This window comes from Anser brachyrhynchus (assembly GCF_964034855.1).
Source record: "Anser brachyrhynchus genome assembly, chromosome: 11".
NCBI lineage: Eukaryota > Metazoa > Chordata > Aves > Anseriformes > Anatidae > Anser > Anser brachyrhynchus.
Window position 1 is genome coordinate 10,867,540 of NC_137706.1, and position 13,417 is coordinate 10,880,956.

The 13,417-nt window shown below is 57.3% G+C and overlaps 2 protein-coding genes across 12 annotated transcripts in view; both read left to right on the plus strand.

Annotated features, from left to right (window-relative positions):
* The window catches only part of CPEB1 (cytoplasmic polyadenylation element binding protein 1), a 36,379-nt gene extending 26,200 nt beyond the window's left edge, over positions 1-10,179 (plus strand). For 9 of the 11 annotated variants that reach the window (XM_080607365.1, XM_080607371.1, XM_080607370.1 and 6 more), the window contains 9 exons: positions 2,139-2,365; positions 3,334-3,583; positions 3,837-3,950; positions 4,248-4,352; positions 5,304-5,440; positions 6,309-6,507; positions 7,888-7,982; positions 8,187-8,267; positions 8,823-10,179. In XM_080607365.1, the coding sequence (XP_080463491.1) occupies positions 2,139-2,365; positions 3,334-3,583; positions 3,837-3,950; positions 4,248-4,352; positions 5,304-5,440; positions 6,309-6,507; positions 7,888-7,982; positions 8,187-8,267; positions 8,823-8,933 (1,319 nt within the window). In that variant the 3' untranslated portion in view covers positions 8,934-10,179. Of the gene's footprint in view, positions 1-1,033; positions 1,184-2,138; positions 2,366-3,333; positions 3,584-3,836; positions 3,951-4,247; positions 4,353-5,303; positions 5,441-6,308; positions 6,508-7,887; positions 7,983-8,186; positions 8,268-8,822 lie in introns of those variants that run through there. The other 2 variants (XM_080607367.1, XM_080607368.1) reach the window with 2 other exon arrangements.
* Positions 10,180-10,507: 328 nt separating this feature from the next.
* Positions 10,508-13,327, plus strand: RPS17 (ribosomal protein S17). The gene is made up of 5 exons (XM_080607379.1): positions 10,508-10,642; positions 10,843-10,994; positions 11,349-11,454; positions 13,014-13,079; positions 13,202-13,327. Exons 1-5 carry the CDS (start codon positions 10,640-10,642, stop codon positions 13,280-13,282), a joined length of 408 nt encoding a protein of 135 aa, XP_080463505.1. The 5' UTR covers positions 10,508-10,639; the 3' UTR covers positions 13,283-13,327.
* The last annotated feature ends 90 nt before the right edge of the window (positions 13,328-13,417 follow it).

The following is a 13,417-nucleotide window of genomic DNA, read 5'->3' on the forward strand; positions in this document are numbered from 1 at the left end:
GGTTGGTGGAGGGGTGCAGCGAGAAACAAGATCTGGTCTCCAGTGCGGATGTTTCCTAGGCTACCTGCAAGGGCTGGCTTCAGGGGATGCAACCTGATCGCTCAGTGAGCATGAAGGAGCAAATGCCAAGCCTGGCTGGCAGCTCTTCCTCTCCGTGGCTCTGTGAGCGGCTGTAGGTGCTGAGATGAGCCCTCGGACCCACTGGGGCGTGGGGGTCTGCCACAAGCTCAGCACAGCCCATAGCTCAGTGCTGCCTGTGGGATCTGTCGGAAAGCTGCTGGAGTGGATGGAGTCCTGTCTGCATTAACAGCAGGATGCCAGCGCTTCCTGGCCAGAGGTCAGGAGTGGGTCAGTTGTAGCCAGCGTGGTGGTAGGTGCTGAAACTCAGGTGCCCCATGCTCTTCAGACACCTGAGCACTCGATCCTTTTAAGGCCAGTAATTCCGCTTCTTGCGGACACTGGATTCGGCCTCGTTGTTTTTCTATTTCTAGCTGCAGTGACATCCCAGCAATCCTGGGAGCAAATGTGTAAGCTGCGGCTGTAGCAAGCCAGCATGGTGGCGGAGATGAGGGGTGACACTACTGATAGCCCCGTAACACCTCCGGGGGCTGCTGATGTGCCCCTGACTCCTTGCTGGTCCTGCCTGGATGGGGTTCTGGTCCTGAACCTCCGAAAGTGGCGCTGTAGCCAGGAGAGGAGGCACAGGACTGCGTTGCCTGCTAGCTGTCAGCATGGTGTTTGCTGTAGCACTCCAGGAGTGCCACCGCACACGGGGTCGGTGTGGGGCTGCTTGCTGACCAGTGCTACGAACCTGCTGAGCCCGGTGGAGGAGGGCATCAGTGCTGGAGCATTTGTCAGCTGTGCAGCTTGGGCCGTGGGATCAGCTGCTTTGCTTTGACTCTTGTACTGTTTAGTGACTAATCAGATTTTTGAGCCTGTTTAACAAATTCAGCTGTCTCCCTTGAACAATACGCTGGCTGTATTTTTAAACACATCACGTGGCTTCAGAGAAGTCAGCGAACCAGCGTAGTGCGGCTCGCCTGGGCTGGGAGATGCTCTGCTCTGCCCTGCTCTGTGCTGCGACGAGGAGGGAGCAGTCTCCTCCCCGGCTTCAGCCGTCTGCAGCAGCTTTCCCTCGGCTTCCTGCCGCTCGCGGGGCTGCTCTGCTCGAGCTCCGCCGACAGTAAGTACTGCTGAGGCTTCCTGTGGCTGCGGGGTCAGTCTGGCTTTTGCTGGTTTGTCTGTGTGTTGGGGGGAGCTGAGCAGATATTTTTGAAAAGCTCCCCGTGACCTTACCCTGCAGATGGTCTCTTTCCAAGTCTCCTTTTAGCACAGTGCTGAGTTCAGTCCTGTGCCACAGCTGAAATGGGGGAAGGAAGAGGTCTGTGCTCTTCCTGGGGAAATTCTTGGGGATAAAGCTCCGCAAATGCAGGGAGGTGCTGTGGATGGAGCTGAGAGCTCCTGCGGACCGGCTCTGCCTCAGATAGATGCCTCGAGGACCTGCCTGTGCCTGGCTGAGTTTTCTGTTGCTGTTTTGAGGCTCCTCACTGCAGTGTGAGGTTAGAGGTGCCAGCTCCCAGCAGGCGTGGGGCTTGGGGCAGGTACATCCCAGCGCTGCGCGTACCCTCGGCGGCTCTCTGGAACTGGGGTGACACCGGTGTCTAGTGGCTGTAGTGCACCTCAGTGTGGTAGCACTTCTTTTAATGTCTGGTTTGGACAGCATTTTAGACTGTTACTCCTCTTCTGTACCAGAGCTCCTGAAAACCTGGGTTAAAACCTTGTGAGGCTGAGGATATCGTGTGTATCCCGAACTTGCTTTGCTGAAAACTGTAAGCTTCAGGGCAGGCTGCCTTGTCTCGCAGCCTCTGAATAATTAAAACCATTTCTGAATGCTTTGCTCTTGTCATTTGATTTGGGGACGTGTTCAGCTTGCTGAGACTTGTTCCTCTTGTCCAGAGCTGGCTGGAGCCATGCCCCCGTGGGATCCCACGTGGGTGGGTCAGGCCTTGCTCTTCCCAGCCTGCCACCTCCCTCACCGCCCGCATGCAGGGCGATGGCACCCAGCATCTCCTGGGCCCTGCCCAGGAGGAAGGAGGCGTTGTGCTGCGGCGCTGACAGGCTGCGTTTCTCTGTTGCAGTTCTCAGCATGCTGAGTAACCCTCTGGGGAACGTCCTGGGGAAGCCCCCGATGGGTTTCCTGCCCCTAGACCCCATCGGCTCAGACCTGTCGGAAAAGTTTTCCACTCCGGCGCTGAGGAACTCCCGCCTGGATTCCCGCTCCCTCCTGGACTCACGCTCCAGCAGCCCCTCCGACTCAGACACCAGCGGGTTCAGCTCGGGCTCCGACCACCTCTCGGACTTGATTGTAAGTCGCGGGCCTGCACCTGCTCCCTGCAGCCTGGGCTCTGGTGCATGGTGTCTCCTGCATTTCTGGAGAGCGCAGGAGATGTGTGGGGCTGCGGCCTGCCTGCTTGGGAGGGGAATGCTGAGGGAGCTGTCATGCATGCAGTGATGCAGCAAGGCTCTCCTGCAGCCCAGGGTTTGGAAGAAGGGCAGCTTGTGCGGTCCTCCCTCAGAACAGCCTAGCAGAATCCTTATTTTTCTTCTAAATGTTTTGCTGCTCTGTGCCTGCTGCCCTAGTGCCTGCAGCCCTAATGGGTTAAGGCAGCTCCCAGAGCGCCTGAGTGCTTGAGCTGGTGTGTGGCAGGGTGTCTGTCCTGCTTCTGCTAGTGAGGTGGCCGAGTAGTGCAGCTGCCTCTAGCTTGGGCTTCTTGAGAGCTCCAGTCTCTGCCTTTCCTTGCCCTTCCACTTTGACTGCGCTCCTCCATCGCAGGCCTGCTTCTTCCACAGCAAACTGGGTCTAGCCTGCTTGTGCTCCCTAAAGCGCAGCTAAATTTGGAAGCCGGCAAGCAAGGCGAGCGCCTGTCTCGCTGACCCAGTCTGCGCAGCTGGGTCCGCCCGCGTTGCAGTGTGAGCAGCAGCTCCGGGTGCCAGCAGGGTGCCCTGTGCTTCCGCACATGGCGTGGGCTGCTCCTCCGTGGGACTGGAGTGTAAAGCCAGGGCCTCAGCTGCACCTGGCTCTGCTCTGGCACTGCTGCTTCCTTAACTCCCGTATGGGGTGGGGATTGGGATCTCTGGTGGCAGGCAGCACAACTCTCCTCTGGGAAGGTCAGGTCTTCCCCAGTGAGGTGAGGCAGTGGCTTTCCTGCCTTTGCCAGACCTCAGTCAGAGCAGGAGCATCCCCAGAGCCTCCTCTCCTGGTGTGGTGCATGACTTCAAGTGCTACGTCCTCCTGCTGGGAAGCCGGGTTTTAATGTGGAGTTTCTCTTGCAGTCAAGCCTTCGCATCTCCCCGCCTCTGCCCTTCCTGCCCCTCAGTGGGGTGTCAAGAGACCCCCTCAAGATGGGAGTGGGGTCACGGCTGGATCAAGATCAAGCTGCCTTGGCTGCAGCAACTTCCTCCCCAGCCAGTGCATCGAAAAGATGGCCTGGAGCTTCTGCGTGGCCTTCCTGGGATCTCCTGGACTCTCCAGAAGACCCCTTCAGTATTGAAAGAGAAGCCAGGCTGCATAGGCAAGCAGCAGGTAAGTCAGGTGGTGGGTCTCAGCAGCCTTCAGTGCCTGGTGGTGGCTTGTGGGAGGGGACCGGGTGGCCTGGCCCTGAGCTTGCAGCAGCTCAGACCTTCCATGCAGGCCTCCAGGGTCCATGAGCTGGTGGAAAAACAGGCAGAGGCTGTTTGGGCAGCTGCCTCTCACTGCTGGTGCAGCTCTGTTGAATGGGTAACTGGGGGGATGTGGTCCTTACGGTCCTCCTCTGAGTGCTGCCTGTTTGTCCAAGCTGTGAATGAAGCAACCTGCACCTGGAGCGGGCAGCTGCCTCCCCGAAACTACAAGAACCCTGTCTACTCCTGCAAAGTGTTCCTAGGTGGAGTCCCCTGGGACATTACGGAAGGTGAGCAGGCCGTGGCCATGCACGCGGGCCTTGGGTTTTGGCATCAGGTGGGCTCCCATCCTCCCTGGGGTGCTGCTGCCAGTTCCCCTAGAGCTTGGGGGTAGGGAAGGAGCTTGAAGCTGTGTGAAAAGAGCCACAACTCCCACTGGAGTTGCCAGCACATGGTGGCGCAGTGGACGGTTGCATGTGGCACGGTGTGTGTACAGCTTGCTCAGGCCTTCAGGAGAGCCCTGTGAGGAGGTGGCTGCAGGGGGGAGCCATCTGAGGGGGCACTGACTTCTCTCCTTCCGTGTGTAGCTGGACTGATCAACACCTTCCGTGTGTTTGGCTCACTGAGTGTGGAGTGGCCTGGTAAGGATGGCAAACACCCACGCTGCCCTCCCAAAGGTAATATGCCTAAAGGTAATAGCGACACGGTAGGGTTACTTTTTTCCCATGCTATGTTACAGCACGGATGCTGGGATGGTACGGCTGCATGCTGGTGACTGGATGGTACAGAGCACCCTAGGGTAAATGTCCCGCTCGCACTGGGGTCAGCACCAGGGTTGCGGAGCACTGTCACCTCTAACCTGTCCCTAGGAGGGCTGGGTGGAAGCGTGGGGGTGCAGAACCCCTGTTTGGTGCTTCCAGAGCCCAGCGTGGGGCTGTCCTGCTCTAGTGGTGGCTGTTAGCCTCCTCTGCTGGTGCAGGCACACAAGGCATGTGTGCCCCTGGTGTAAAGCACCCACAGTGAATACTAATGTGTTCGCAGCAAGCTGCGGGCACCAGCGAGTTGAATGGCCCCGTGGCTTAATCCTGTCTGAAATAGTTGGGCTGATGTGTAAGCAGTAATGAGTTAAAGCATAACGAACGCGGTGGCTGGTTTGTAGCCTTGGCAGTGCCTAGTGGCCTTGCTCAGCCACCAAAGCAACGCGAGGCACAGTGTTGGCACTGACAGTGGTATAAAGCTCTGTGTTGATGTTCCTGGGATGAGACTTCTGAAGTGTGAAGCTGAGCCTGCCTTCCTGCGGCCCGTGCTGTGGCTGGGCTGGCTGCGGCCACGTGCCATGTCTAGATGTGCCTGCAGGAGGCGGTGGCCCAGATGTCCCTGAGCGTGGTGACCTCTGATGGAGAGGAGCAGCCCCGTGCTGCAGGGGGCTCTTCCCCAGCTCTGTGCATCAGCAGTGGATCCTGTATGTGGTGCTCGAGCAGGAGTAACGCTGCCTCCCAAGAGGAAGGGTTGGGGACTGCAAGGGAGATGCAGTGCAGATACTTTGAGTGCTATCTGAGAGTGGTTTTGAAGGTGTTTGCAAGCTGGGATGGTCTTCCCCCACTGCAGTTCTAACAGTGGTTCCTCTCCCTTCATCTCTAAAGGATATGTTTACCTGGTGTTTGAGTCAGAGAAATCTGTGCGTGCTCTGCTCCAGGCATGCTCCCAGGACCTGCTGAGTCCTGACGGGCTCAGTGAATACTACTTCAAGATGTCCAGCCGCAGGATGCGCTGCAAAGAGGTGAGCAGGCCCATCAGTTCTGCATCCCTTTGTTTGCAGAGACACTTCCATCCCTTCGGTTCTCTTAGACCTTGCCTGCTCGCAGAATGGATGGCTCCTGTGCATGCTGCAGGCAGATATTTTGGATCTGCAGTTGCTGCCCAGCGCAGCCCTGGCTGGCTGACCGGTGCGCTGGCGGTGGAGGCGCTGTGGCAGCCAAGGGCTTGGACTGGCACACTGGTGTGCGGGGCCTTAGCTGTAGATCAGGTACAGCTGCACAAGTTTGTAGAGTTAAAGAATTGAGATTCAGGTCTTATCTGGACAGGCGCAAACTAATTGCACTCCAGACAGCTCTCCCGGTGTCTGGCTATTGGCAGCACTTTTGTGCCTGGTGATTTAGCTCTGGCAGAAGTTTCTCCTCTTCAGAGCCCTATATCAGCTGTCTAGCAGATGGAAGCTCCTGTTGAAATTGGCAGTGGGTGGGTTGTTTCATCGATCCCTTCCAACAATAGGCTTCTGTGCAGGGAGGCATCTGACTGGGCTGTAAACATAGGTGCAGGCAGTAGGTAAAATCGGTCATGCCTGGATTGTTTCCTGGCTGCCAGCCCCAATGGACTGGTGTTTTGGATTCCAGTTTGGCTGAAACAGAGCAGCATGGAGTGTTTGTGTTCCCTTGGCAGGCCCCAGCTCTCCTGAGGTGTCTGAAGCTCCAGAGCTATTATGTCCTGGATGTGGATCCTAAACAGCAATAACTGAAGGGGTGTTTGCAGATTGGGGATGAAGTCTTGAGGGCCTGGGAGGGTTCCTGCCCTCAGTTGAGGGTGCAGGATCAGCCTGGTGGTGGGATCACAGGCCCTTGGCCTGCTGACCTGTTCGTGTTTGCTTTCAGGTGCAGGTGATCCCGTGGGTGCTGGCAGACAGCAACTTTGTGCGCAGCCCGTCGCAGCGGCTGGATCCCAGCAAGACAGTGTTCGTGGGGGCTCTGCATGGGATGCTGAATGCAGAGGCCCTGGCAGCCGTCATGTATGACCTGTTCGGAGGGGTGGTCTACGCTGGCATTGACACGGACAAGCACAAGTACCCGATCGGTGAGTGCTGCTCCTGCCAGGGAGCGCTCTGAGGAGACGCACAGGCTGCAGCGGTGCCCGTTGCTTGGTCCCTTCCCAGGGTGCTGAGCTCTGCAGGACAAGCAGCCAGCAGGACAGATGGCCATCTGCCTCCCCCTCTCTGGGAGCAGATGTCCAGCCAGCTTCTTCTACCAGCAGCGTTCCTCACCTGGCTGTGGGGATGTGAGACAAGCCTCGGGGGTGCTGGCAGAGATGATGTGCCTGGCACCTTCCAGTTCCCAGATTATTCCGCAGCAGCTCAAGGTTTTTAATGCCTCTTCAAGTGTTGCCGAAGGGTTTTCTGCCTTGGTTCAGTGCTGTGCACAGACAGTCAGCTGCTAATGATCCTTAGATGCTGCTTGAGCTCTTCTTCCATCCCCAGAGCAGGGACAGCTGTGGCTGTTACACAGCTGGGGCAAACTCAAGCCCGCTGGCTGCTGACCTCAGCACTGAAGGCGCTGGTCTGTGTGGGAAAAACCCTGCAACAGAACATCAGGAGCAGTTTTCCAGGCTCAAGCTATGGGAAGGCTGCAGTGGTCCCTGTGTTTTGGAAGGGACCGTGAGTCTCTTGGTTGTCACTAGGCAGGAACAACTTCAGAGTTGGCTAATGCTGAGCTGCCTGCTGCTCATCACTGTCCATGGACAGCGTTCCGGCTTTTCTGGTGAAGGCTGGGTGCAGGCCTGGGTTTGGGATGTGCTCGTGGCACTGCTGAAGTGGCTTTTGGGGGCAGTCCCAAGAGATCCCACTAAGAGGTTGAAGGGACCCTTGTAGAGAGGAAGGGTCCCCAGATCTGATCTCTGTGCCCCAGACCAGATCCAGGTCTCCCAGCCTCTGTCCTGTGACGCTGGGTGAGCACTGAGGGGACAACATAAATGTGTTCTGGGTGGCACTTTGCGCTGTGCCCATCCCTGCTGCTTTCAGCTTTAGCTGCCAGCACGCAGGAGCGTCGTGTAACAGCCAAAGCTCTTATTACTCTAAGAAAGGAAACTCGTAGGTGAGCACAGATAGGTTTTTCTGCAGCATAACGAAACTCGGCTGGAAATGAGTGGTGCAGGAGCACTGCTGACTGGCAGTGAAGATGCAAAAACGCAAGACTCTGCGATGAGTGGGAGGCTTAAAATAAAAGCTGCTGAGCTGTCTCGGCACCGGCTTATTTCAGGTGCAGGCGTGGAGCTTGCTGCTCCCGCTCCTCCTGTCCTGGCCCCAGAGCTCGTGCAGGCGTGGAAGATCCTTTCTGCTCTCAGCTGCCTGCTGTGCCTGCCTGGTGGAGGAGGCAGGTGGTGTGTGGGGCTCCTCATCTCCCCTGGCTCCTGCCTGGGGGCGTGGGCTTGGTGTAATGCTCGTGGTCTGGCTTCTTCCAGGGTCTGGCCGTGTCACCTTTAACAACCAGCGCAGTTACCTGAAGGCGGTGACCGCTGCCTTTGTGGAAATCAAAACTACCAAGTTTACTAAAAAGGTGAGGAGCTGGTGGGAGAGGCTTTGGGGCAGCCCAGGGAGCTGGACGTGTGTGTGTGTGTGATGGGCGATGCTGCTGGGAGCACCCCGAGCAGCACAGCCTGCCCCGTGTCCCTGTGAGGGGTGCTGGTGACCTGTGTGGCATGGCCCTGCTGGGGCTGCCCGGAGCCACCGCTTTGTGCCAGCTGCCTGGTTTCTTGCGCAGGTTCAGATTGACCCATACCTGGAGGACTCCATGTGCCAAGTCTGCAGCGCTCAGCCTGGCCCTTTCTTCTGCAGAGACCAGGTAATGCTTTCCCTTGGCGCCATTCCTGCTCCTGGCAGCCCCATGCGGGGACTTCCTCAAGGAAGAGCGGGTTCCGCTCCTCGTGGCTGCGGTGTTTGTGGTTCCCTGTTGTCCGTGCTCCCCCACAGGGGAGGATGAGGTGTTGAAGCAAGAACTCTGGAGGAGGCAGTCCTGCTGCTCGCCGGGGCAGAGGCAGCCTTCCACTGCTGTCCTGAGCCTGCTCAAAATGTAGAGGACGCCGTCTGACCTCTGCTCACTGCTGAAGGAGCTGGGCCAGAGTCCAGCAGCTCCCTGTTGGAGTCTCAATGGCAGATGGAGCAGCAGCAGCATGCTCTGCTCCACCTCACCAAGAGGAGATGGGAGTGGGAGAGCAGCGAGCGCTGGCGGAGCCCTCCGGCAGCATTGCTGGAATTCCCTCCCTCTGCTCAGGCAGCCCTCGGAGCTGCTGCGTTGGTGTGGGCTGTGAAACCAGGGAGGGGGCTGCCAGCCCGCAGGCTGCTGTGCGCTGTGTCCGCCCGTCCTGACCGGTGGCGTTGCCCTCTGCTCTCCCCGCAGATCTGCTTCAAGTACTTCTGTCGCTCCTGCTGGCACTGGCAGCACTCCATGGAGGTCCTGCGTCACCACCGCCCGCTGATGCGCAACCAGAAGAACAGAGACTCCAGCTAAAGCGGCCGCCGGGGCTCGGGGGCCGCCGCGGGCGCAGGAGAAAGTCCTTTTGTTAACCTGCCAAGTGGAGAGCGCACGAGCGTGCCTGCTGGTGCCAGACCCAGGCTGGGAACGCGCTTCCTGAGGACTAATGGGGAAATCTTACATTCACGTTTGCACTTGCTGGTCTTTTTGTTTCTGCACTAATGCACAGTGAATTTTGTCGGGTTTTGTTTGGGGTTTTTGAGGGGGGGAGCACCCCTCAAGCGATTCTGCAGTTCCCAGACTTTGGTTCCTAGTTTGCTGACGAGAAGCAAAAAGGGCCGCGTGTTGAGAAGGTGTTTATGCAGATGCCTTCACCTAGGTTTTTTATTTATTAAAGGCGCTTTTTTACATTCCTTGCAATACTGATGGTAATAATGCAGGTCTCATTGGCTCCATTTTTTTGCAGTTGCCATACAGTGCCTTTCCATTCATTTAACCCCCATCTGAACGGCATAAACTGAATGTTCAGCTGGCGTTTTTTACTGTAACAACAAGGAGACTTTGCTCTTCATTTAAACCAAATCATATTTCATATTTTACGCTCGAGGGTTTTTACCAGTTCCTTTTTACACTCTTAAACAGTTTTTAAGTCGTTTGAAACGAGAGATTTTTCTTTCCTGGCAGCTTTTAACATTATTGCAATTTGTGTCTGGGGGCTGCTGGTGGAAAGTTGTAAATCGAGGTGTTTGCAACAGAACAGGACAGGATTTTTGGATTTGAAACTGGACCGGATAAACGATCTCTGAGCTGCTGTATATAGTTTTAAATAGTTTGTTGCACTTTTTTAAGTTGCACTTAAGGGGGGTTGATAGAGGTTTTTAATCACAAAGTCACAGGACTTACTTTTCTTTTGTAACTAGCTAAAAAAGGGCTGCGTTTCGGTGGACAGATGAAGGTTCATAGGAGCCCTTTCTCTTAGAGGGGACAAGTACTTTTCCTTTTGTTTAAGAAATGTATGAAGTAACGGTGCAGTCGATTGAAATGCTGCTGGGATTTGAGAACTTTATAGTTATTTTTTTTTACTTTCCCCTCTATCGGAAGCTGTGTGCCAAAGAACCAGTGTCATAACTTCTCCCTCTTTCCTGCTGAGCTGATGTTGCATTGTTGCATATCCCAGCTGCTCTTTGTGGGTTTTCGTGAAGCTGTGTGTGAAGTCTCTACCTCATTGTAGTATATGCAGGCAAGACTGCACTCTCCTACAGATGCGTGGAGTAAGCTGTGGTGTAGTTTTTGGCACATAATAAACACGTTGCAGCAAAAAAAAAAATAATCTTGTGTGCTCCCTCTTTGCTGCCCATGTGCGCTTTGGGGATGGGTGTCCTGCCTGCTGGGGGGGGGGACACAGAGCAGGGCTGTGAACAGAGGGGCTCCTGGGGGCAAGGAGGTGGTGTGGGGGCGAAGCGTGGGGCTGGGGCGGTGACCGAGGGCGGCTCCCTGGTGGGCGAGGTGAGAGGGGGCCGGGGGAGGCTGCAGGGCGGGGAGGCGCCGGGGCGGGACCCCGAGGGCGGGCGGGGGGACCCGGGGGCGCGCCGGGGGCGGGGCCACGGCACCAAGCCCCACCCGCCCCGTCCCCGAGCTCCCCCGGGCCGCCAGGGGGCGCTGTGGGCGCCGCCCGCTCCCGGCGTCCCCTCGCGCCTCCCGCCCGCCCCTGCGCTCTCTCTCTCTGCGCGGCCGCCGCCGACATGGTGAGTGCCGCCGCCATCCGCCCCCATCGGCCGCCATCCGCCGCCATCCGCGGCCCCGCCGCCTGCGGCCGGCCCCGGGGAGCGGGGGGGAGCGGGGCGGGGGCCGCGGGGCGCGGCGGGGCCCCCGGGGGCGGCGGGCGGGGGGCGGCGGCGGGCGGAGCGGGGCCGGCGGCGGCAGCGAGCGGTGCCTGCCCCCGCAGGGACGCGTGCGGACGAAGACGGTGAAGAAGGCGGCGCGGGTGATCATCGAGAAGTACTACACGCGGCTGGGCAACGACTTCCACACCAACAAGCGGGTGTGCGAGGAGATCGCCATCATCCCCAGCAAGAAGCTGCGCAACAAGATCGCGGGGTGAGGCTTCCCAAGCGCTTCCCCCTTTTCCTGCGCGTTTTCCCTTTTTTCCTATGCGTTTTCCCTTTTCCTACACGTTTTCCCCTTTTTCCTATATGCTTTCTTTTTTTTCCTACACATTTCCCCTTTTTCCTACATTTTCCCTTCTACGTGTTTCCCCTTCTCCTACGTTTTCCCTTTTCCTCTATGTTTTCCCCTTTTTTCCCTATAAATTTCTCCTTTTTCCTACCCGCTTTCCCGTTATTCCTGCACGTTTTCCCTTTTTTCCCACGCGCCCGGTGCTCTCGGAGGTGCCGAGGACCCCGAGCTGGGGCGGTGTCGCCCCCCGGCCCCTGGCAGCCCCGTGTCCCGCAGGTATGTCACCCACCTGATGAAGCGGATCCAGAGGGGACCCGTCAGAGGGATCTCCATCAAACTCCAGGAGGAGGAGAGGGAGAGGAGGGACAACTACGTCCCAGAGGTGAGCTCGCGGCCACGCTCAAGTGCCCGGTTCGGCGGCTGTCTTCACACACGGACACCGTGGGGCCTGCCCATCCTGCTTTGGGGTGTCTTCTGTCACAGGGGTGCTAAAGAGCACCCAGGCGCAATGTTTTCCCATTACTGGCTCCAGACATCTTTAAACATCGCTGAGGAGGAACTGAGGAGGGCTTGGGTCAAAGGAGGAGGGCTGAAGCAGATTCTGGCCTCCTCCCTGAGGGCTTTTCCTCAAAAACTCCGTGGTGTGGGATGGGAAGAGCAGCTGACTTCTTGCGTTTCAGCTCTGCTGCCGGTCAGAAGATGATACCCATTCTCCATTTTCCTCGCTTTAAATGAAAGAAATAACCAGATACACAGAAAAATATTTCAGAGCGGCTTAAAGCCAGCTGTGCAGTAGATGTCGCTAAAGAGAGGCGATCGGTAAAATCCCAGTGAGCTGACCCGGTTGGTGGAGGGGCAGCAGGACCCCGACCTCCGGCCAGGCAGCGCGTTGCCTACATGTAGCTCTGATGGTCCTCGCGCGGAAGTGCCCTCCCCGGTCCCTCTTCCTGAACCTGCATTCGAAAGTGATCAAGGTCTGGTGCGTGGCCTGGTCATTGATAGTGCAGGGAGAGGAATTCTGAAAGCGTTTCCCGTGTTTGGTGGGTTTGCTCCTGTCCCTCCCAAACCCTGTAGCATTCAGACAAGCTGCTCCTCGCTGCTCTTCCGCATCTCCTTAATCAGCTGCTTGTAATGCTGTTACCTTCCGTGTTGTACAAGAAGTGGTCGGTCTGACCATTATCTCTGCTCTTCAGCTCTCCAAAATTGTTGGTGCTGGGGTTTGGCACAGGGTTTGGTTATGTGGAAGATTGATTTTATTGATGTTCAGAGTCTGGGTCGGGGAAGAACAGGTAGTTTTGTAGCCCAAGGTGGGATGACGAGCCTGGTGCCACAGCTTGGTGTGACTCCTCGCTCCTGGCATCCAGAAATGACTCAGGAAATACCAGCGGCTCTATGTGCTCTCATGTCCCCCAAATTTCAGGTGTGACCACAGCTGTGCTGACCTGAAGAGCTGTTTCCTGCAGTACGCTGCAGGTAGCAGAGGTCTGGAGGAAACAGCTGGGGTGTTTTACACCAGCTGCCTTTCAAAGGCCGGGTGTGGTAATGCTGGTGAAAGAAGTCACCCTGAAGGTCACAGCTCTTCCTGAGCATTGAGGGAGCGTTGGAGCTGTAGCTGTGTTAGCTGAACGTGGGTTATTCGTTGTTTCTTAGGAAGATGCTGGTGAAACCTAGCCTTCTGTGGAAGGGAGCACGCAGAGACCAAGGGTTGGGGTCTGGAGAGGGGAATTGAGATGGTTCCGCAGTGTTTTGGTCGGGGTACTCCTGGCTCATCCTGGTGAGGGCACTGGAGCTGCTCACCATGCTGGTCAGCAGGGCTCACGAGGAGGATGCTGCTGGGCCGTGCTGGGTTGGGGCTTCGCAGTGGTAGCGCGGACTTGGCCCCTGGGGCTTCCTGCTGGTCTGCGCGGCACCGCCCCACCACTGTCTCGCCTCTGTCCCCAGGTCTCTGCCCTCGATCAGGAGATCATCGAAGTGGACCCAGACACCAAGGAAATGCTGAAGCTTCTGGTGAGTAGCTTGAGCCGTACTCGCTGGGAGGGATTTGCCTGGTGTCGCTGGGAGGGATTTGCCTCCTCCCTCAGCAGGGTTAGGGCAGGCAGTGCGGTGACTGACCCCGGTCTCTTTTCCAGGACTTCGGCAGCCTGTCCAACCTGCAGGTCACACAGCCCACGGTGGGGATGAACTTCAAAACACCCCGAGGAGCTCTCTGAGGCGGTCGCTCTTATGTCACTTTTCCAATAAACGTGGGAAACCAACTCGGACTGCTTGGTCTTTCGAAGCCTGTGTGCGCAGGGGTGAGGAGGGGAGGGTAGTTTTTCCCGGGGTGCCGTATCTGAGGCATCACT

Excerpts from the sequence above, each read along its gene's own strand:
- RPS17 (XM_080607379.1), top strand. Across the intron at positions 10,995-11,348 it reads CTGCGCAACAAGATCGCGGG|GTATGTCACCCACCTGATGA; the intron begins GTGAGGCTTCCC and ends CGTGTCCCGCAG. Across the intron at positions 13,080-13,201 it reads AGGAAATGCTGAAGCTTCTG|GACTTCGGCAGCCTGTCCAA; the intron begins GTGAGTAGCTTG and ends TCTCTTTTCCAG.